Source organism: Galleria mellonella, unplaced genomic scaffold (assembly GCF_026898425.1).
Source record: "Galleria mellonella isolate WM207_F2 unplaced genomic scaffold, CSIRO_AGI_GalMel_v1 utg1217, whole genome shotgun sequence".
Taxonomy (NCBI): Eukaryota; Metazoa; Arthropoda; class Insecta; order Lepidoptera; family Pyralidae; genus Galleria; species Galleria mellonella.
In genome coordinates, this window is record NW_026441984.1 from 972,090 (window position 1) to 996,867 (window position 24,778).

General features: G+C 36.5%; 2 protein-coding genes across 3 annotated transcripts in view; one reads left to right on the plus strand and one right to left on the minus strand.

Moving 5' to 3' along the window:
- LOC113511540 (ATP-dependent Clp protease ATP-binding subunit clpX-like, mitochondrial) overlaps positions 1–3,119 on the minus strand; it is a 55,927-nt gene extending 52,808 nt beyond the window's left edge. Inside the window, exon 1 of the mRNA XM_052899791.1 lies at positions 3,035–3,119. Within this exon, the coding sequence (XP_052755751.1) occupies positions 3,035–3,110 (76 nt within the window). The 5' untranslated portion in view covers positions 3,111–3,119. The remainder of the gene's footprint in view (positions 1–3,034) is intronic.
- Positions 41–23,451, plus strand: LOC113513589 (sorting nexin-27). 2 transcript variants are annotated; one of them, XM_052899805.1, is made up of 8 exons: positions 41–360; positions 13,759–13,861; positions 14,775–15,048; positions 15,849–15,946; positions 17,596–17,842; positions 19,747–19,910; positions 21,358–21,714; positions 22,898–23,451. In XM_052899805.1, the coding sequence occupies exons 1-8, from the start codon at positions 53–55 to the stop codon at positions 22,964–22,966; spliced, it is 1,620 nt and encodes a 539-aa protein (XP_052755765.1). In that variant the 5' UTR covers positions 41–52; the 3' UTR covers positions 22,967–23,451. The 2 variants fall into 2 exon arrangements, with proteins under 2 accessions (XP_052755765.1, XP_052755767.1); XM_052899807.1 differs by lacking the exon at positions 41–360 and adding an exon at positions 9,481–10,015.
- The last annotated feature ends 1,327 nt before the right edge of the window (positions 23,452–24,778 follow it).

Here is a 24,778-nt window from a genome sequence, read left to right on the forward strand (position 1 = left end):
GAATGCATCTTTCTATCATTATTTTTTTTATAAATGGCGACACTGAATGTGAATGTCAAATCAAAATGAATCTGTGGTAAAAGTTAGCAAAATGGCTGAGACAGAAAACGATAATAACAGTATTATTAGACCTGAAAGAAATAATAGAAGCCTAGTGCCTAATAATGGACCCCGGCGCGTTACTATCTATAAAACAGAGACTGGTTTTGGTTTCAATGTTCGCGGGCAAGTGTCTGAGGGTGGGCAGCTTAGATCGATTAATGGGGAACTTTATGCTCCTCTGCAGCACGTCAGCGCTGTTTTGGAGCAAGGAGCAGCAGAGCTGGCTGGTATCAGGAAAGGAGACAGGATCCTCGAAGTGTAAGTACTCATTTAATGTACAGTTTGACTGATCAATGTGGTATCCGCGGTCGTAACTTACGTAGACTTTTCCCGTATTGTTTGTAATATTCAACCTAGCAACGCACTTCCCGCCGGTTATTTACGTGAAACTCGGTTGCGAGCTATGTTGGCGCTTCCAGAAAGTGCCGTTGCATTGCTCCAAATAAGTTTACAAAAGTTGATTTACATAAGTATGAATCATGCTAAAACTTGTTTTTTGTATTGCCTACAAGTGCTCAATTTGAAATTAGAACGAGTTACGATTAGATATTTTTACTTCTTTTATACCTATGTGAGTGTAGATATTCATAAAATATACTTACTAACAGATACAATTTGACTGTACTGGACATTTTGTCTTGTATATTATATACTAGTTGTTTACTGCAGCTTTGTCCACCTGAAATGTTTTATCTTCAGTTCTTGTGGAATATTTGTGAAATCTTTAGGGATGTACAATTTATAAACTCTATAAAAAATTACAAATTTCTAACCACAACAGGTTGTGCATTGATAGATCAATCAGTCATTGTTAGTGCACATAAGGGTATTTTCCATGCTTTTAATATAATATTATAAAATGTCTTTTTAAAAATCTGTTTTCTTTTGTTTTTTTATTGAATTTATTGTTTTCATAAATATATTTTAATTAGATTATTGGAAATATTTTGTACAAAACAACAAAATAAAATCTGACAAGATATATCCATAACAATAAGTTTTATTATATACATTATTCTAAAACTGCTTAATAAAAGAAAGTTAAAATTAAACTGTGAATAAAGTTCTTTACATGAGTGCCTCAGTCTCAATCATGATTCAGCCAACAAACAGCTGTGCTTAAATGGCTGTATATTGGAATGAAAAAGTAACAAGCTCAGATATGGCCAGTGGCTGGTATACATTTGCTGCCAGCTAGTATTCAAATTTTGTCATCCCTATTGACCTCTATGAATCAGTACTTTAGTTTATAATCATTTTATTTACAATTGTTTTTTGTAAATGAAATTACTTGAATAAAAAAAATTTGCTTTAAATTCATCACCTCTAAAATGTACCACCTTAACATCCAGCCTACTAAACTAAACCTATTTGTAAATAGACCATTGGGTATGCTATTGGAAGCAGTTGGTATAACACTATATTCCTAATTTATTCTTAATGCATTAAGAATAAATACTATGGGTGTCACAGTATGTTATATTTTATTTGCATATGGGGTCAGCTAAGCCGTTGCATGTTGACCTATCAAGATCTTTTGTGCTTCCCCCTGCTTTATACCATCATTTTATAGATCCTATATGTTACATCAACAATATCCCGCAGTTTAAGATATCTGTAGTCCCCTGGCTCTGCATTAGCTGTTCCCAGTAGATTCATATGCATACTTGCCAACAAATCGCAGTTGCACATCAAGTGTTCCATGTATTCCGATTTCTCACCGCACAGTGTGTCACAGTATATTTTGTCATGTTATTTCTGCTGTTTATCGTCTGTAGGGGATAGTTATCATTTTAAGTAATAAACATAAAAAAAAAATATAGACTAGTCTGCCCACACTCTTATGCAAGATTCATTATGTTAATAATATGACAACATCTGTTACCTAATAAAATATATTCAAAGTCTAATATTACATATACACACATACGTACATATCAGTCACACCTAAAAGCATCTGATAAAAAGAGACAGAGAAAAATTAAACATACATTAGGCCTTTGAAAATTTGTGCAAATGCAAAAAAAAAAGAGAGAGAACGATAGAAATCTAGAATATGTTTTGCTTCTTCAGAAATTTTGTCTTTTGTCTTAATTTTTTTTCGGCATCATACAAAAACTACTGTATCAAATTGGATACGGTTTTCACTTTTGTGTTCCCAAATATTTAACTTAACATCTGGTGTATATTCCATATCGATATGCCTTTGTGTAATTTATATCATTCGTTTTTCTACTTTTAACATCTAAGTGTATGAAGTAACGGGCAAAAAGCTAGTGTAATATAATGTCATCATCATCATATAAGCTGTTCACTGTTAAACATAGCCCCCCCTCCACCCTATTCGAGGGTTTTGCCATAATATAATATGTTCAGTACAAATAGTAAAACAAGATCATGTATGGCTTCAGTAAACTCAATACCGTAGAACTTGTTTATTCAATTATGTATTATATGTAAATCATATTACTATGAACCAATATAGTATTTTTCTATTCAAACTGCAGACTGTTATTTTTTGTGAAAATAAAAATGGCACCTCTCGCGACCTTTGTTATCGGTGTATGCAAGCGAGGTACTAATGAGTTAATAACATGGTTTGCAGATCCATTTTACCAGAGGGAGACTTTGTATAAAAGTCGATTGCTTGGGTACATCTGTCCCATTTGTGTTTCAACCGAGAAGCAGTTGTGTTTGCATGGCTGTGTTTAGGTTTGAAGGGTGGGATATGGCGTGAATTTACTGGGTACAGAGGAATAACACCTGAGTCCTCAGGAATGGCAACGCATGGGGGGTATCATGAGCGAAACAGTATACTCTGTTCTGTCCATGGTACTGCTCATGTCTATAGGCGACGGTTGTCACTTTCCATCAGGTGGGCCGTCAGCTTGTTTGCCATTCTAAGTTGTATAAAAAAAAAAAAAAAACTTACCTGACTGCACTCTCATCCACACTTGTGCCCCGCCATTGTACACCTTGACTAAGTATCCAATTTTAAATTTGCCCATTAAAAATCCAATTTTTTTCTTAATCGTGCCATTTTTTTTATAATACAAAAACGTGAGACTGTAGTTCTACGAATTTTACGCTGAAGAGTTGCCACAGCGTCACTACCAACATTGAAACCGATTTATGTGACCAAAAACTTCCCGCCAATAAAATCCGTTTCTATTACGTTGACGCCAGTCCTTTACGAGATCAAAAGGACTGAATGCTAACGCCCTCGATTCTTACATAAAGATTTAGGTTCGGCTATTGTTATTTCAGCCTAAATAAATAACAAATATTATTCCTTATTAAGTCCGTTATTCACTTATATATAATTACACGAATTTTTAAATTTGTGTATGTCTACGGAAAACGGTTTTTTATGGATGAAAATGGAATGCTAATACATCATCATCATCGGCATCAGTGTGGGATGATAAGTGAGGATGAAAGTAGGTCTGTTAGTTTTCAAGAATTGGTCACGATGGTTTCCAGAGAGAACTATATGAAGGTCGACCTAATAAGGCTTATTTCTAGTAATAGAGCTTAACAATCCGTTTCCCCCCTACCAAAGATTGCAGCCTTTTTTTTAATGAATGAAAATGTAATGGTGACCCTTCTACGCTATTAGCCTACACAAGCAGTACCAAACGGGTTGAAAGACGTGGATGACGTCAGCTCAATTCGCCCATCGTGTATAATTCATTAGTAATTAACCATAATAGTTTCCATGTGGCCGTATGGAGGTCGTCTTGATAGGGTGCAAAAAACGGCGACTTCAATCTTAATAGACACGTATGAACTACAAGATGTTTCGTAGACAAAAATTAAAGATATTTGAATTTATTATTGTACTTAAATGCGGGATTTATTTAAAAGTAGACTTTACTGCTTAATAAGAAGTTTAAAAAAAAAAAAGGTAATATCAGTTGCAACAGCGTGTCCGTGAATCTCGTATAGCCTCCCTCTTTCTCTCTCACGGGGCCTACAGAAAATCAGCATCGTGGCTTCAGATATGAAACTACGACATATGGTGATTTGAGTTCTTTACACATCACTGCAATTGTCATGAAATAAATACGGGACCAACACGAGCATAAACCCTATTGATTGCAAAAGTATTGTCAATATATATATTTTTTTAATAGATGAAGACAGATTAGTATACTTTTTTTTTATACAACTTAGAATAGCAAACAAGCTAAAGGTGCACCTGATGGGAAGTGGTAACCGTCGCCTATAGACATGAGCAGTACCATGGACATAACAGGGTATACTGTTTTGCCCATAATACCCCCCATGCGTTGCCATTCCTGAGGACTCAGATGTTATTCCTCTGTACCCAGTAAATTCACGCCATATCCCACCCTTCAAACCGAAACACAGCCATGCAAATACAACTGCTTCACGGGTGAAACACGAATGGGACAGAAGTACTCAAGCAATCGACTTTTGTACAAAGTCTCCCTTTGGTAAATTCTTTTATTCTTTCCGCATGTGTGTATGATGCGTTTAAGAATTACAACACGTTTCAATACACAATCATTTGTCATTAATATCATTAATTACATGAGCTAACACATTAAAGGGGGCAAATATGCAGCTATCAGCAATGCAACGCGTGTATTGCACAATCAGTAGGTTTTTTGTTGTCATAATTAATCTGTTTACCCCAGTTTTGAATGTATTAGGCCAGACTGATAGTGTCTAAACTTACCTATATTGAGTGTATTATAAGGGATTTTCTTTTACTAACTACATTTAATGTGATAGTAAAATTAAAGATAGTTCTCAGGAATGGCAATTCATAAGGGACTTTTTTTAAATGGGTGATAATGGAATGGCAACCCCACCTGCGCTATTGGGATACGCTGAAGGGGCACCGGTGAGGGATTACGGGTGAGGTTGAAAAGGCAGGTCAGTTAGGCCATCGTGACGAATTTTACTAGAATTAACCACGACGGTTTCCAGGGTCAACCGCGTGCAGGTCGACCTGATAGGATAAATTGCTAGCAATGGGTCAATTAGACCCCATTACTAACAATCCCTTTCCCCCATTCATAAAGGGCATAAAGTGACCGTATGGTCCCGGCTAGGAATAAGCCACCCATTCCTATCCCATGGGTGTCGTAAGAGGCGACTAAGGGAAGGCGAGGGATGGGCGTACATCTTAAAACATTTGTAAAGCCTGACTGCGGTTGCGAATCCGCCTGCCAAGCCTGGCAACTACTGGCAAAACCCCCCAATGCTTATGTTCTGCAGTGGACAGTTAGAGGCTAATATGATGAAGGAGCATCACAGTGAATTCTCTGGTCATCATCGTCATTTAAGCTATTATATATCCAGTGCTGAGCATACGTCTTCTCAATAGACTGCCATAAGGAACGGACCCAAGCTACCTGCTTCCACTAATGTTTTTGGGGTCGTCACTCCGTCTAATGTGGGAACGTCGTATACTGCGTTTGCTCGTACGAAGTCGCCGCTCAAGAATCTTTCTTCCTCTAATCGGTTCTTCGAGCTATGTGACCAGCCTATTGCCACTTCAGCTTGCTTATCCTTCGGGTTATGTCGGTTACTTTGGTTCTTCTACGGATGTCCTCGTTTCGGATTTTGTCACGCAAAGAGACTCCGAGCAAATCCTTCTCCATAGCTCGCTGAGTAATTCGAAGCTTTTGCAAACGGGAATTTTGTGGTGTTCATTATTTATTTATTTAATACAATTTTTTTTATGCAACTTAGAATGGCAAACAATCCGAAGGCCCACCTGATGAAAAGTGGTAACCGTCGCCTATAGACTTACATGCTAAGTCTCTTATAAATACAGCCAATAACGGATTTCAATTATATAAACGAAAATTATATATCCGAAGCAAGGTAGGAAAGTTAGAGTGGGTGTATGTAAGTAATGTAAGTGTATGTATGAGAGAAACTACAACATTGAGTGTACATAAAGTCAGGTTGATTAATATACAAACTAAACAAAATCTATGTTGCTGCAGTTCAGACGTACATGTTATATCGTTCATATTATAATCAGAGTGTCTACCATGAAATATTTTCCGAAATTTCAAGATCGAACGAAACACAAATTTGATGTTAAAATTACAAAATGTATACCGTTTCGAAATATTAAAAATGTTAAAATATCGTTGCTTTGGACTATTACAGTAGGACTTCATTTTTATTAGGAATTGGCCAGATAAAACTGCGACCTCTTGGTCGCCCTAACGGCATATTGCTAGCAATGGCTAATCTCCGTTGCTAACAATCCATTCCTTGTTCCAAATATGTTATGGTTCTTATATTTATAGCTAGACAGCAATTGCCACTTTCCATCAGGTGGACTGTCAGCTTTTCTGGTATTCTAAGTTGCGTAAAGAATATCACTGGTTTTGCAATAAATTAAATTTATTTATTTAACTCTTTATTGCACCATAAACAAAAATATACAATGACAAGTGAACAATTCAAGTGAAATACAGTAACATAAATACAGATTATTGTTGTTTTTATTTTTTCAAAACAAAATGTACTTCTATTTGTCAAATATTATCGATAACGTTATCATTTCCTGAGATGATTTCAGTCATTTACTGTCCCTTATCAAATAGACCTCTCTATACTGTAAAGCATACTGGACCCTGCACTTAGTACATACCGATATGCTCTCTTTATATTTATTTTTTAAAGTATCACACCATTTAAACGTGTCATGTAAAGATGGAATTAGACTAAAGGGAGACTGATCAGGAGCTTAAACAGAAGTAAAACCAACCAAGGTCTAGATTATCCTTTTTCCAATATAGCATAGTTCGTTTTTGATAGTTTTTATAGAGATTTTAAAGGTTTTTTTTTTTTTTAAATAGACATGAGATAGGTGATTCACAAATTCGGTTGTATTGTTTTATTAAATTTGTTACCTCATAACTCAGTCAGTTTTACGCCGATTTGGAAAATTCTTTTTTTTTTATCTGAAAGGTTATATACAGAGGAATAACACCTGAGTCCTTAGGAATGGCAACGCATGGGGGGTATCATGGGCGATACAGTATACTCTGTTATGTCCATGGTACTGCTCATGTGTATAGGCGATGGTTACCACTTTCCAACAGGTGGGCCGTCAGCTTGTTTGCCATTTTAAGTTGTATAAAAAAATTAACATAGATTGGTCCTTTCAGATACCATTTCAGAAATTAAACATTTTTAAAAGTTGTTTAATGTTTGGTACTGAATTGCGCCTCAACGGCTAGATAGAATTGAATGAAATTCGGTACACAAATAGAACATAACCTAGACATAGAAATAATATGTTTTCAATCAGATTCACGTTGCTGAAGTGGAATACAACTATTTAAATTAATAAAAAACCTAAGCATGTATTAACTAAAAATTGAAAGAGGTATAAAATGGGATATTAGTTTAATTATATAAAAAACCTTAAACTAAGCACAAGATATATATAAAGCTCAAGTCAGGCCGCATATGAAATACTGTTCTCACCTATGGGCAGGAACGCCACAGTATCAACTCCTTCCGTTAGACCGCATTCAAAGTCGGGCGGTTCGAACTATTGATAGTCAACGCCTTACTGTGTCCGACTTGACCCACTGAAACTGCGCAGACATGTTGCATCTCTGTGCATCTTCTACTGAATTTATCATGGGAAGTGTTCTGAGGAATTGTTCAGACTGATACCTGCTGCTGATTTTCACCACCGTACAACCCGCCACACACACACACAGGTGAGCCGCATGCTCGTTTGCCCTCTGCGTTGTAAAAAAAAAAAAAACAAGAATGTTTTTCGCGCAATCATGCAAAAATGGAACAGTATAGAAGAACAATGATTCGTTCGTTTAGTCTCATTCCACCTCAAATGTAGACATCAAACCAGTGTTTACCAGTAACCAGGACTTTTATCCTTACGACGTTCAGTGTTTAAATAATTATGATTGCATTGTGATCCAAATAGCCAACCTAGTTTGCTGTTATCGACGCTGTACTCCCGGTAATGTGGACGCATTGGATCCGTTTCGTATATCAATCGTACTCGGGAAGGACTCGGCCCACATGATTTTCAACAAGTACAATAAATTGTGTTTTACAAAAAACCGACTTCAATCGTGGCTAAAACAGTTATTTTGATTTAGAAAGTTAAACTACTGAACCGATTTTGATGAAATTTCTATATGACCAATCTGTAAGTATATCCTTTTAGATAAAATAAATCAATTTCACCCGTTAATTGCTCACTGAAGAGCTTACTCTGAGTTTGTCGTAAGGAGTGATCCGAATCCACCTTTACCAGAGGGAGACTTTGTACAAAAGTCGATTGCTTGAGTACCTCTGTCCCATTCATGTTTCAACCGTGAAGCAGTTGTGTTTGCATGGCTGTGTTTCGGTTTGAAGGGTGGAGATATGGCGTGAATTTACTGGGCACAGAGGAATAACACCCGACTCCTCAGGAATGGCAACGCATGGGGGGTATCATGGGCGAAACAGTAGACTCTGTTATGTCCATGGTACTGCTTATGTCTATAGGCGACGGTTACCACTTTCCATCAGGTGGGCCGTCAGCTAGTTTGTCGTTCTAACTTGTATAAAAAAATCCATTGATTACGTGCAATGTTTTTGTAGTTGTCGCTAAAAATGATATATGATATGAGAGATCGATTTAGTCCCCAAAGATGAATACATTCTATTAGTCACAATCCTTCCAGAGTTGTTTTTAATGGACGATAATGGAATTGTTAACCCGCCTGCGTATCAGTGACGAATGATAGATGATGATGAAGCAGTTAAATTGGTCCATCGTGACAAATTCAACAATAACTTAATCACGATAGTTTCCAGGGAGAAACGCGTGGAGGTCGACCTAATAGGGTATATTGCTAGCAATGGGACTACTAACAATCCCTTCTCTGCGAATGAAGGACCTTCCAAGGTTACCATGCCAGACGCGAATTATTTTTAAATTTAACTAAAAATAATTTTCTGGGTAAATTCTAAAAGTAACATTATCCTAACTTCACAATGATATTTTTTATTCTTCTAAAATTTCTTCATCTAATTCAGATTTGTTCAGGAATTTCTGCAGGAATAAGCTTTTTCCTAAATTTGTGTACAAAATATGTATTCAATGCATATTTATTCAAAACGCTGAATATTTCTCTGAACCGTTTGTTTACCCATTAGACACTCTTGTGATCAGACTCTTTAAATAGGATTCATCCTTACTAATATTATGAATGTGAAAGTGAGTATGTTTAGTTGTAGCACCTTAACGACTTAACCAATCACTATGAAGTTTGATACATATGTACTTTATGAGATCGAGAAAACACAGGCTAATTTTTATCCCGATCACCAGGATAAAATTTTGGATAAACGCTCGTACTGAATAAATATGCATTGGCACATTAAGTTGCTTTAGTCTTAAATCGGGTTGAATACTTTGTCATCAACGGATTCTAATTGCGCATTATTATAATTTGTTTGTTTATAAATAACTTTGTTAAAGTTAGATATCTAATGTCATTACTAAATAGAAGCTATTAGATCATATTCCTGTCCACACATTCTCTATAAAAGCAAAAGCGGGACCGAGCAGTTCTTAATTTAAAAACGAAATTCGAATCGAGAAGACGTTATAATTTAAATCGCGGCAAAGGTATCAGAGATATTAGTTTTTTTTTTTTTTTTTTACCGAAAAAGTTAAATTTTACTTTTGAACGTTTCGTGTCAATGGTGAGTGAGGTATACGCGAGGCTTCTAAGATGTCAGTCCAAAGGGGCGGTGTGGGGGACTTCCGCTATACTTTTTATTATTGCCCTGCCACCGGATTCGAGATTTATGATTTGGAGACACCTGAGGAAGCGGAAGCTGCTGCTGCAGCCGCCTCCGCCGCCGCCGCCGCCGCCGCCGACAGGTAAACTGTCTTATTGTATTTAATTTCTTTTTTGATATATGGTAACTCCACCTGCGCTATCGATGTACCCTGAAGAGGTACCAGTGAATAGTGATAGATGAGCATGAAGTCAGATAAATTAGCTCATCATAATGAATTGCCCAGGATTCAACCACAGTGGTTTGTGGGGAAAGGGATTGTTAGCAATGGAGTTTGACAGCCCCATTGCTAGCAATATGCCCTATTAGGTCGACCTCCACGTGGTTCCCCTGGAAACCATCGTGAACAATTCTTGTTGAATTCGTCACGATGGGCTAATTGACCTGCTTCATCCTCATCTATCATCACTCACTGGTGCCCCGCCGATGTATACCAATAGCGCGGGTGGGGTTGCCATTCCATTATCACCCATTAAAAAAAAATCCCTGTTACTAACAATCGCTTCCCCCCTTTATCTTTTTGTATATATAATAAAAAATGCTTTGCCGAGAAATTGTATTACTAGCAATGGCCATGACTTTGTCTGTGCTGCTGAGACTTATTGATTGTTCAGGATAAAAAGTCCTCCATGTCAAATACTATATATACAGAGGAAAAGGGTTTGTTACTAATGGGGACTAGCGGCCCTATTACTAATACAATACGCTACCAGGTCGCCCTCTACGTGGTTCTTTCCGGAAGCCAACGTGATTAATCTTGATGAATTTAATAATAAATTTTTATATTTTTTATATTAATTAAATTTTATAATTTAATTCACATGAAAAGGTTTGCTAGAAGAAATCTCTTATTAGAGATAAGCTCGCCTTTGTACATTGCGTTTAAAATTAAATGTTCTTATCAGTATGTTTGTATACAATAAAAAATAAAGATAAAAATAAATAAATAAATAAAGAATTTGTCACTATGAGCAAGCCGACCTGTTTTCATCCATCACGAGTCATCCAGCTTATACCGATAGTACTGGCCAGGTTGTTCCTTTTTTATTAATTAAAAAAAAAATGTGTATTTACGAAATTCATGTAAAACGTTTTGATTAAGATGCAAATTAAAGGAAAAATTTGAAACGATAAGAACGAGACCTGGTGAATTTACAAGGTACAGAGGAATAACACCTGAGCCCTCGGGAATGGCAACGCATGGGGATGGGGGAAAGGGATTGTTAGTGATGGAGACTGAGAATCCCATTGCTAGCAATATACCCAACTAGGTCGACCTCCTCGCGGTTCTCCCTGGAAACTAACATGGTTAATTCTTGATGAATTCGTCATGATGTGCTAACTGGCCTGTTTTCATTCTCATCTATCACCCTTCACTGGTGCTCCGCCAGCGTATCCCGTTAGCGCAGGCGGAGTTACCATACTATTTTCACCCATCGAAAAAACGCATGGGAATATCATGGGCGAAACAGTATACTCTGTTATGTTCATGGTACTGCTCATGTCAGTTTGTTAGCCATTCTAAATTGCTTAAAAAAAATAGTATACTTTGCACTAATAAATTCACAAATGTTTTGCTTTCTGATATACGCAATAACCAGATTGATTTCATAACAGACGGCGCCAGTAGATGAATTACTATTATCTCTATGATCCATGATCTATTTTAATCCCACTGATTGTGCGAACTGGTGTTCGATACAGACAAATTGATAATAACAACAAGCATCTTGATCACTAATACTACGCTTAAGAGATAACAGAGTTTTTCATCGTGCCTCCGAACAAACTTTACAATTACTCCTCTCCATCCAAAGGTTGCCTGCAAGAGATCGCTTTTAGCGATAAGCTCGCCCATTGTTTTCCCATTGTGAATTATTTATTGTAATTGTTTATATTTAGAATAAGTTTATGTTTTAATCTTTTAGAGGAAACAATAAAGTGTATCTGTCTATCTACCTATCTTAAATTAGATGACATTTCGACCCATATTGCTTAGTTAAAATTGGCCAGTTTAAATACTGCATTTTGGTTCTGTAACATAATTTTTTTATTACTTAATAAATGTATATCTATTATACAATAGTATATCGTACAATATATAACGTATTGTATATAGTACAATAGTGATAAATATATCAATATGTCGATTTTTAAAGAGCGTTCTAGAAGGGAAAATAAAGGGTAAAAGAAGAAGGGGAAGACTGAAAAATAACAACATGAAAGAGATAAAGGAAACACTAGGCGTCATGTCGTATAGAAAGGTCAAAGATATGGTCTGGAATAGAGCTGGCTGGAACAGAATGCATGAATTATTTGCACCGACAAGAGGGAACTCTTAAATAAGAAAAATTATATACTATTTATATATTGGGAATCAAAATCATAATTTCATTTTGTTTTACATTTTAGTTTTTCTCTTTCTTTCATGGTTTTAACTTTTCCCTTCATGAATCATATTTTTTTGATAATTTAATATTTCGACAATGTACTTAATTATATTGCAGAATAAGGAAATATTTGGCAATTTGTCTATATACTTTTATACGTTATATATTTATTTATTTATTTATAGGGTCACCAATTTAATGGATAGATAGATAATTTATTTATATTACTTACAGCACACAAATTACAATATAAACAATTAATAATAATAATAATTTAATAATAAAAATAAAAAAAATAATAAAAAGAATTAAAAACAATTAAATACGTTATACTAAGTCTATCACTTAAATACGACAAATATTTGAAAACTACATAGGTATCAATAATACTATCTTATTTATCCATTATGTAAATTATAATACAAAAAATAAACATCACATTATCAGGAACATGTAGAAATATATATTTAATTATGTAAGTATATAATGAATCTGTATATAATTTCGTTCAATGAAATACAAGGCGACTTATCTGCAATCGACTATTTCATGTTACGCATTATGTAATCGAATAAATTATGTACAATATGGCCGCACTAATTAAACCTATTAGAAAATCAATGGCTGGTGTATTTCTTTCATATTTAATTTCGACATGCTTACAATTACCAGAGGGAGACTTTGTACAAAAGTTGTTTGCTTGGGTACCTCTGTCCCATTCGTGTTTCAACCGTAAAGCAGTTGTGTTTGCATGGCTGTGTTTCGGTTTGAAGAGTGGGATATGGCGTGAATTTACATGGTACAGAGAAATAACACCTGAGTCCTCAGGAATGGCAACGCATGGGGGGTATCATGGGCGAAATAGTATACTCTGTTATGTCCATGGTACTGCTCATGTCTATAAGCGACGGTTACCACTTTCCATCAGGTGGGCCGTCAGCTTGTTTGCCACTCTAAATTGTATAAAAAAAATTCTTATCTTCTAGTTTTTACCCGTAAATAATTTATTTGTAATTGAAAAATAATAAAATTATGAGCTTAATAAATAACCACTAATTACTGAATTCAGTATTTTTTTTTTATATGGCGATTACTTCATATGAGAAGAAGTGAATTCATGAAGAACTCGAACGTTTGGTAGTTACAATTGCTATGAAAATTTATGTATTTTAACATATGAAATAATTTTCTCCCCATTTATTAAGAACTGGTAATAACTTATGACTAGGCTGTAAGAGCCATGCTCTTTGCCTGTCCATTTTGAACGAATTTTAAAACAACAACAACTATTTGTTTTCATTCAACATTTATATTGACAGTTTATCCTTGTGTGCGTAACTCCTTGCTTGTATGCTTTATCTTAGAATTATATAATTAAATTATTTTCAAAACAGCATTCACATAATATGGCAATAATTTATCTCTTTTGTTACAGTAACGGCGTGAACGTGGAAGGCTCAACACACAGGCAGGTGGTCGATCTCATCAAGTCAGGAGGCGACTGTCTCACTCTGACAGTCATCTCTGTCACGCCAAGGGTATGTGATAACATGCAAAAGTATCAGTAGAAGTAGAAAGAAGTTAGTGGATTTTTTTGATAAAAAATTGATAATAATCGATTTATTTTCTCTTCACGTAATGAAATATCACAGTGAAATACAATAAGATATGCTTATCATCATGGGAGTATCATGGGCGAAACAGTGTACTCTGTTATGTCCATGGTACTGCTCATGTCTATAGGCGACGGTTACCACTTTCCATCAGGTGGACTGTCAGCTTGTTTGCCATTCTAAGTTGCATAAAAAAAGACATGCTTATATTAAAGTAATTAAATTATAATTGTGAAAGACTGGTGCCTGAGATAGGTATTCTATCTGATAACTTCAAATCCAGTTTTCTCTTGTCGAGGCAACTGATTTATTATATGTACTCGTACATACACACATATATGTCACGCCTGTCTCACATTAGGGTAGGCAGAAACAATGGAACGCCAAATGCTTCGGTAAAATGGATTTATGGGCGAAACGGTATATTCTGTTATGTCCGTGGTACTGCTTATGTCTATAGGTGACGGCCACCACTTTCTATCAGGTGGGTCGTCAGCTTGTTTGCCATTCTAAGTTGTATAAAAAACTATATTATATCTAATTGGCTTCAATGTGCTCCATCCTAAACCGTGAGCTCTCATTTTGACTTTTTAATTTTTTTTATTTAATATGTAATGCCTCAAAAATCGGATGATCCGTCAGTCGGAAACTATCTAATTATAGGTAACAACCAATACACATAAAAAGTCTTGCGGATATATTGTTGGAAATGAAGCTGTGAGACCCGATTAATAAAACCCCTTTCCCACTGTTGGGACAGAGATATCCATGCAGACGGGTTTCGTCTCTCTCTGGCTGTCTCTCCGGTTATCAGCAATAAAACTTGTATTATGTACAGGAGGCGGAACGTTTAGAGCCCTGCGACGATGGCTCCGCCCCTGTCGGCGTCATCGGGGGCGCGGCGAACTCCCGGGCGACCGTCTACCAGCGGTACGACTACACGGACAAACGATCGCTCCCGGTCTCCATACCGGACTACCGTGTCGTCATGGAGAGGAATACGGGAAGGTCGTACATCGCTTTCAACGTGCACATGGCCGGGAGGCACCTGTGCAGCAGGAGATATAGGGAGTTCGCTGCTCTGCATCAGCAGTTGAGGAAGGAGTTTCTGGGTAAGTTTAACTCCAATTGTGACAACAATCTACGTGGACCAGTTTTTTTTTTCTTTTTTATGGATGATAATGGAATGGTAATCCTGCCTGTACTGAGTGAGGATCAAGTAGGTCAGTTGGCCCATAGTGATGAATTCTTCTAAAATGAACCATGATGGTTTCCAGGGGGAACCGCGTGGAGGTCGAACTGATAGAGTATGAGTCTAGTAGATCCCATTACTGACAATTCCATTTCCCTGGACCAGTGGTAGGCAAATTACTTTGCGTAAATAAGATCCCGAGTTCGATTCTCGGTCGGCCTAATATTAGATAATTTCACATAGAGATGTAAATTTATCGATAATGCTCGCAGAAGTGTATTCTAAAATAAAAAATTGTGTCTCACAAAAAAAAAACGACTTGAATTGGGACAAAACTAGTATTTTGATTTAAAAACTAAATTGAAACTGAACCGATTTTGATAAAATTTAATTTTGATATATTTAAAAAGAAGTAACTATATACTTTCAAATAAAAAAAGAATTTTCCAAATTCGTTCACAATGGACACAAATTAAATATAAACTGAAATTCAACTGAAATACAGTAGCATGAAGTGCAGATTAAAATATACATATAAAGGTATAAAAGGCGGTCTTTCCGCTAGGACAATCTCTTACAGACAACCTTTGGTTAAAGGAGAACATATAGAAGTGGGCAGGTGGCGCGAGAGTGAATTAATAATTTTTACCTATTTAAAATACAAAAACCTATAATGCACAAAAACATCAAATATCATAATTTGTTGTTTTCTTTTTATAGGATTCAACTTTCCAAAGCTGCCAGGCAAGTGGCCGTTCAACCTGAGCGAGCAACAGCTGGACTCGAGGCGGAGAGGACTTGAACTGTATTTAGAAAAGGTACACTGGATTTTTGTTGTTTTTTTTTTCTTTTATTCATTATTTTTATACTTATTTATTTGAATTTTCGTTTTTTTTTTTTTTACTTTTTGTGTAACATCTACGTCAATATGTATAAATATTTGATAATGAAACGGTGCCCCGTGTAGGTGCAAACTGAAAATCAGCGCTGAACGAACATTAGTCCAGCAAAAGCTGAGTTTGTACCTATTGCCAGGTATACGAATACTGCACACTGTATTTATTAATTAATATATGTGCATTATAATTTCTGTATGTTTGTGAAAAATGGCAATAACATTATTATAATTATTATTATTATAATATATTATTATTATTTTTATGTAAACTTTATTACTCAGCGTTAGCTGGTATATATACACTACTTTGCGTATACTGCACTTCTGTAATTTATTTCCAAACATTATTATTCCCAAAGAGGGATGACGTCAGGCAGGCGGCCGCCCGTAAAACTATAGGCCAAATCTTTTTGTAATATGGATAAAAACATATTACACCGACCCCAAATAATAATTGGGGTAAGAAGATGGGGTAGGACTAAGGGGCAGGAAGATGGTGAAACTGTAATTTATTTAATACTGGCATTTCCCGCGACTTCTTACACGATGATTTTGGAAGCGGACCACCATTTCTAGACGGCATTTGTAGATGAAACATACACCAGATTTTAATTTAAACTTTCAGGACTACAACTGAAACCCATATCCAGTTTAGTATTTTTTACTGAAATAAACATGAAAAAAAAAACTTAAAAATAATATTCTGATTCTTATTGCTCTTATTACGACATTTTTCGGCCATTATCTGCCCATTGTTGGGCATAGGCCTTCTCCAGAAACTGCCTTAAGGAATAGTCATGAGCCATCTGCTTCCACTGACTCTCTGTAACGCATTTGAGGTCATCACTCCATCTACTTTTTAGTCCTACACTGCGTTTGCTCATATTGAGTTTTGCCACTCAAGAATCTTTCTTGCTTATCGGTTGTCGGTTCTTCGAACTATGTGACCAGCCCATTGCCACTTCAGCTTGCTTATCCTTCTTGTATGCATATGAAAATGCTTTGCCATGAAATTATATTTTTTTTTATACCACTGAGGTGGCAAACAAGCATACGGCCCACCTGATGGTAAGTGGTTACCGTAGCCTATGAACGCCTGCAATACCAGAGGTATTACGCGTGCTTTGCCGACCTTGAAGAAACCTCTTTACCCCCCTTTTGAAGAACTATATTAAGAAAACAGATAGTGGACACACCTCTGACTCCCTGCTTTTTTAAATATCTAATATATTTTTTGAAAGTTAGAATGACATAAAAACTAACAACAAACAACGACAAACACTATAAAAATATGACTCTTCCCCTTTATCTTAAATAGATGTGCAAAAACAAAATTCAAATTAATCATGAAATTAAAAATAGTACATTACTGCAGCGGCCAGCAACTGAGGCATTGATGGACGAACGTGCAAATGTGGGTCGAGGCGTAGCCGAGGCATCTGGCATCTTTATCTGGCCAGTACGGCAATTTTGATTTATCTCTAAGAAGATTATCAAAATAATGCTCACATTTCCAAGCATGTTTGAGAAAAATATATATATATATATATATATATATATATTTTCCAGGTGTGTGCAGTCCGAGTGATAGCAGAATCGGAAGCGGTGCAAGAGTTCCTCACAGACTCGGACGACTCGTCCAACCCCTCACCGGTGGACCTGAAGGTGCTGCTACCAGACAAGGAGGTGGTCACGGTCTCCGTGCTGAAGTCGACCAACGCGGACGACGTGTACAGGGCCGTCTGCGAGAAGATAGGCCTCTCGAAGTCTGTCCAGAAGTATTTCTACCTGTTTGAGATCGTGGAGTACAATTTTGGTGAGCGATTTATTTATTCATTCATTCAGTCAGTCAGTCAGTCATTTATTCAATCATTCTTCATTTATTTATACTTTTACACACATTAAAATATGTCTACAAGGTGGACTTAATGCCTGATGGCATTCTCTACAAGTCAACCGTTACGATAAACAGAGAAAGCAATTGGCGGTGCATTGATTTAACAAAAACAAATTGTAAATTATTATTTTTTACCAGAGGGAGACTTTGTACAAAAGTCGATTGCTTGGGTACCTCTGTCCCATTCGTGTTTCTACCGTGAAGCAGTTGTGTTTGCATGGCTGTGTTTGATTTGGTTTTGGTGTCACGGTTCAAGGGTGGGATATGGCGTGAATTTACAGGGTACAGAGGAATAATACCTGAGTCCTCAGGAATGGCAACGCATGGGGGGTATCATGGGCGAAACAGTACACTCTGTTAAGTCCATATTACCGCTCATGGTCTATAGGCGACGGTTACCACTTTCCATCAGGTGGGCCGTCAGCTTGTTTGCCATTCTAAGTTGTATAAAAAATGAAGAAAATATATATATTTTGAGAGATAATAACATTAATACATTTTTAGATAAATGAACATACAATACATACATATAGAATAATATATTTCTACATAGTTCGTTTTTAGTGATTCGTATTTATAAGAAACTATTAAAGAGAATTATTAAAAATATTTTATATTTATTCAATTAACATTTTATTACATATATATAACATGAATTGATGGTGGATTTTAAATAATATACTTATTAGTATAGTACAATATTTGCCGTGTGGTCCCGGCATAGAATAAGCCACCGCTTCCTTTCACGTGGGTGTTGTAAGAGGCGACTAAGGGAGGGCAAGGGATGGGCAGCAGTGTACCTCTTTAAATCTTACCGAAGTCTAACTGCGGTTACCAACTCTAGCCAAGCGTGACGACTACTGGCAAATCCTAAATATATATTATTATTTTATTTTAGTATTTTTTCTGTATGTTTGTTACCTCATAACTCCGCAGTCTTAAACAGATTTAGAATTATTTTCTCTGAAAGGAAGATATACTTACGAGATTGATTACACAGAAGTTCTAACAAAATTAATTCAATAGTTTGATTTAAAAAAAAAGAACGTGTTTTGGATTTTTTTTTTGTAACACATAATCTTACAATTATATTATTTTTTTATACCACTGAGGTGGCAAACAAGCATACGGCCCACCTGATGGTAAGTGGTTACCGTAGCCTATGAACACTTGCAGAGGCATTACGCGTGCGACGCCGACCCTGAAGAAACCTCTTTACCCCCTTTTTGAAGAACCCCATGCTGTAGTCTCCTTGGGAAAATCTCGGCAGGGAGCTCATTCCACAACCTGAGTATTCGTGGGAGGAAACATCTCTGAAACAGCGCAGTACGCGACCATTGAGACTGTAGGACATGAGGATAATCTCCCTGTCGATGGCGAGCCGTACGATGGAAGAAAGTGGCTGTGGGCATCATATTGAACAATTCCTCTGAGCACAATCCATTGTACAGGCGGTAGAAGATACAGAGTGAGGCAAAATCTCTCCTAAGACTTAAGTTCGATACCGCTTGTGAGCCTGGGATCATCGACAATTTTCATAGCTCGTCGTTGCAACGAGTCGAAAGGTTCAAGCTGGTATTTAGGTGCTCCGGCCCATAAGTGATAGCAATGCTCCATGTGGGACCGGATTTGCGATTTGTAGAGCATTAATCGCTGATCCAGTGTGAAGTAATGCTTCGCTCTATTGAGCACACCGAGTTTTTTGGATGCCAGCTTCTATTCTACAGGAGTAGATCCAGAGAGAACATTATATACCTAGAAGTCTATAATCTTTTTATCTGCTGAGAAGAATATTCTAAATAATAATAATTATATTATTTCAGAACGTAAACTCCAACCGAACGAATGTCCACACTCGCTGTACATACAGAACTACTCGACGGCGTCCAGCAGCTGTCTGTCGATACGCAAGTGGCTGTTCAACCCTGATAGAGAGATATCCATCGTCAAGGAGGACAGTAAGGCGGCTGCCTTCATATTCTGGCAGGTAAGTGTCCTAGTGCTGTGTTTAATTACATCTTAGAGTTATGTGAAAGAGAACAAAACATAATAACATATGTGTTAGAGCGAGATAGACAAGTAGGTCATTCACCTATACAGTATAGGCTTGAAGCTGATTTAGCGATAGTATGAACAAAACTTATAGTTATATTTAAGTTTGAACTGTTTTTTTTTTTAATTATAGGATGTAACAAATTAGGAAAAAATCCTTAAAATTGTACATTTTCATGCTTTACATCGCTCGCTAAAAATCTGTCAATAACTATTATAAAGCAATCAGAAATATTTTGTACAAGAATTGTTACTTTTACAACTTGATTAAAAGTGAGAATTCGAAATTTAAAAAAAAAAGCATATTCGAAAAAGGAACCAACGAAGTTGTGCTAATTCCGCGAGTTTTTAAAATAGCCTAATTATAAAAATACTAGGAAAGCAGAAATCCATAAGAAGTAATTTATTATTATTTCCTAGATTTATCTCTTATAGGCAAATTGGTCACTGGGCTCATGTGAACATTAGTCGTACAGGTTTTTTTTTTACCTGTTTAGAGATCGTATTCTGAGGTGTGTAGAATAGCTTTATTTCTTATTTTTACATGTTTTTTACATGTTATATTATTATTTTACATGTCTTTGTTATCATTATAATTGATTACATGGAATAGTGCATTTTTATAATGGTTAGAAAACGCATGCAGAATGGGTAAAAGTACACTTTTATTTTTTCTATCTTAGTACTAGAAATACATACAGGATATTTTCAAGTATGCGGTCGTACTGTTTCTATTTGCGCGATCTTTCCTCAAAAAGTACTAGGAGAGTAAAACCTTACAGAAGTTGTGAAACATGATGTAATGTCGTTTTCAAGATTCCTATGATTTCTCATAAAGTACTAGGAGAGTAGAACTATGTAGAAGGTGTTAACTATTATTATATAGAGCTTGTGATTTTCTGCAGAGTGTAGTTATCATTTGTTTGGTTGTTTTAACGTCCATATGATTTCTTATAAAGTACTAGGACAGCAGAATCACACCAGAGGGAGACTTTGTGCAAAAATCGATTGCTTGGGTACCTCTGTTCCATTCGCGTTTCAACCGCGAAGCAGCTGTGTTTGCATGGCTGTGTTTCAGTTTGAAGGGTGGAATATGGCGTGAATTTATTGGGTACAGAGGAATAACACTTGAATCCTCAGGAATGGCAACGCATGAAGGGTATCATGGGCGAAACAGTATACTCTGTTACGTCCGTGGTACTGCTCATGTCTATAGTTGACGTTTACCATTTCCCATCAGGTGGGCCGTCAGCTTGTTTGCCATTCTAAGTAGTATAAAAAAAAAAACCACACGGGAAGCATTGCCCTACAGGGCAACGCTTCTAGAATGTGAACGGTGTGGTGGCGTGGTGGCGTGTGAATGCGAATGACTGTGCGCGCAGGCGGTGGAGGACGTGAACCGCGGCGTGTGCGTGGCGGGCGCGCGGCTGTACCAGCTGAAGGCGCTGCAGGAGGTGCGGCGCGCGGCCGACTACCTGGCGCTGGCGCGCTCGCTGCCCGGCTACGGCGCGCTCGCCTTCCCGCCCGCGCGCACCGACTGCCGCGCCGCGCCCGCGCTCGCGCTCACCGTCGCCTGGCCCGGCCTCACGCTGCGTCCGTGCGGCGACCAGGACACCACCACCGCCGCCGCCGCAGAGGAGGTGCGCTGGCGCGCGGTGCGCGAGTGGCGCGTGGACGACGACGCGGCCGCGCTGCGCCTCGCCTACGGACGCCACGACCTGCTGCTCTACACGCCATACGTATGTACTCGCCACTCATCACTCATCACATACGGCGCCAGGGACTGTCCCTAATACAGCACTACCGCTCCCGTTGCTAACAATATACAGTATTTGTTTTTTAATGGGTGATAATGGTATGGTAAAGTACAAGTGATTTTTTTTATGGGTGAAAGTGGTATGGTAACCCCGTCTGGTAACGGGATACGCTAGCGGAGCACCAGTGAAGGGTGATTGATGTGAATGAAAACAGGCCAGTTAGCCCATCATGATGAATTCATCAGGAATTAACCATGATAGTTTCCAGGGAGAACCGCGAGGTCGACCTGGTTGGGTATATTGCTAGCAATGGTGATTCTAAGTCTCCATTACTAACAATCCCTTTCCCCCCAGAACACCAGAGGTAGGTGACTGATGAGGATGAAAGCAGATCAGTTAGCCCATCCTGATGAATTCAACTAGAATTAGCCACGACGGTTTTCAGGGGAAACCACGTGGAGTTCGACCTGACAGAATATATTGCTAGTAATAGGGCTATTTGACCCCATTACTAACAATCCCTTGTCTCCCAACATATCCTATCTCATCCGCCTCCATGTACTCCCCCCCGGAAACCATCGTGCTGAAACTCAAGTGTATTTATCACGATTGACTAACTGACCTGCTTTTTCATTCTCACCTGACATCCTTCACTGCTACCCCGCCAGTGTACCGTTAATATATAGGCGGGGTTACCATTCCATTATCATCTATTAAAAAAAAAGCTAAGTACATAATTTACACATGACGGTTCAATGTAGGAGACAGACATATTACTTTAATGTACAGGACTAATGACGAGTTCAACTCGGACGCAATACGGATATGTAAGTTCCCTAAATTGTATGGATGTGTAAGTCCAATGCTCTAGAAGATTCTGTAAATTCAATACATGAAGTGGTTATATGAGCTTAATGCATAAAACAGGTGCATGAATCCAATATTTGGGACAAATGTGTAAATTCAATACCTAAGATGAATATCTAAGATATATGTACAAAAATTAAAAATTTAAGTTCTTAGTATGCTTAAAACACCGTATCGTTACATTTATTAATTACCTTGCTTATTCCCTATATTGTATAATATAAATATACTCTCATTCATTCATAAATTTAATGCACATATACAAATAATTGTAATAAGAAATATATTTGCATTGCAGTACCAATTCCTATGCAACTGCATGGATCGAATAGCGGAGGAAGCAACCTGGGTGGACACCGGCGACTAAGTATCACCGTCGGAATTAAAGCGCTTCAAGCGATTCGGTAATACGTTATCGCAACACGCCAACATTTTATGGGGAACAACTTCAAGAACTGGCAACACTAATAGGTAACGTTAATCATATCGGCTCTCTATCAAACCTTTTACTTTGACAGTTCGTCAAAATGTTGCCAGTATGTGAAACAAATCTACTAAAATGGTAGCGTTGTTGTATTAAGTACTATGTTAGAATATTTATCTAAATTGTTCTATCAGAACTATACTATTGTATATATTTAGTTATATTATGGTATATCGTATATCTTTAGGGTCAATTATTCAGTATGAAGTCTAGTATTGTATGGTAGACGAAACAGTGGTAAAATGTAACGGCATGTACTTTTAAATATTACTAATAGTAAAATATTTCGAAGCATTCAATTGACATTTTAACGTCGTTAGATAAATTTGATTCCAATTATACCTCAGGACTGATCTTTTATTGAATATTTCTCTTTTATTTACAATTTTACTAAATTAAATTTGTTAACTATTTTTAGGTAGCTAATTATTTATATTTAAACTTTATTTTATAATTATATTTTATTGATTAGCACGAAAATTGAGATAAAAATTCTAATGGACATATAAAATCGATACAAAATATAGAATTCCTAATCAACGTCATCTACCGGTTGGTGGAAAGACGCAGAGCTATTTGGATGTCTTAAATCAATATTGTTACTTGATATTTGGGCAACTTTGCTAGAATACATATTATATTATATACAACATTTGTAATACATTTTTATATACAAAAAATTCAAAATTATATAAACATAGATGTGTGTCCTTATGTGATGTTCAGAATTGTGTAATTCACGAATGATTTAGTTCGGTGTTTTTCAAAGTGTGCCTCCCTAGGTGCCCCAAGCCTCTACAAGGGATATTGGAAGGTCGCTGCGCACGTATTATTATTATTACGTATATATTACTTATTTAGTAAACAATCTTGGTATATCTTTTTTATTTTTTATTGGAAATAATATTTAAAAAAATGTGCAAAAGCATCCTCTTATATGTGTATATATATATATATATATATATATATATATATATATATATATATATATATATATAGATGTGACAGTTTGTAATTATGGATGGATATTTGTTACTCTTTTTAGGCAAAATCTACTGTATGGATTTGAATGAGATTTCATACATATATCCGTACTTAGAAAATAGTATGCGTCGCAGAATACAGTTAGTATTCTGTAACCCACATGTAAGAATTGTTGTTGATAAAAATATATGACAAGATTGTCTACCAAAGATGCTAAGTATGAGAAAGAGATTAATAATTAACTATTATTTTACCTCTAAATTAATTTACAATATATTCTAATATTTACTGTGCTCAAATGTTTATGATATATATATATATATATATATATATATATATATATATCCCAAAGAGTGTTGAGGTCAGGCAGGCGGCCAGTTGTAAAACTATAAGGCAAATCTTTCTGCAATATGGATAAAAAACATTACGTCGACCCCAAATAATAATTGGAATAAGGGTAGGAGAGAATATATATATATATATATATATATATATATATATATATATATATATATATATATATATATATATATATATATATATATATATATAATGCCCTGTTTCGTCACCAAACTTTGCTACGACTTTTAAATAAGTAAATGTACTTACTAATATAGGACTCGACAGTATCAGTTGTCATGTAAAGGTCTTAAGAGCATTCATACTATCAAATGTATATCAAATTGTGTAACATGTCCAAAGTGTGACAGT

What these genes read in the sequence shown, in the direction of transcription:
- LOC113513589 (XM_052899805.1), top strand. Translation starts at nt 53, where the DNA reads ATGTCAAATCAAAATGAATCTGTGGTAAAAGTTAGCAAAATGGCTGAG. An exon ending in TCATCTCTGTCACGCCAAGG is followed by an intron (nt 13,862 to 14,774) that starts GTATGTGATAAC and finishes TATTATGTACAG; the next exon opens with GAGGCGGAACGTTTAGAGCC. An exon ending in GATCGTGGAGTACAATTTTG is followed by an intron (nt 17,843 to 19,746) that starts GTGAGCGATTTA and finishes ATATTATTTCAG; the next exon opens with AACGTAAACTCCAACCGAAC.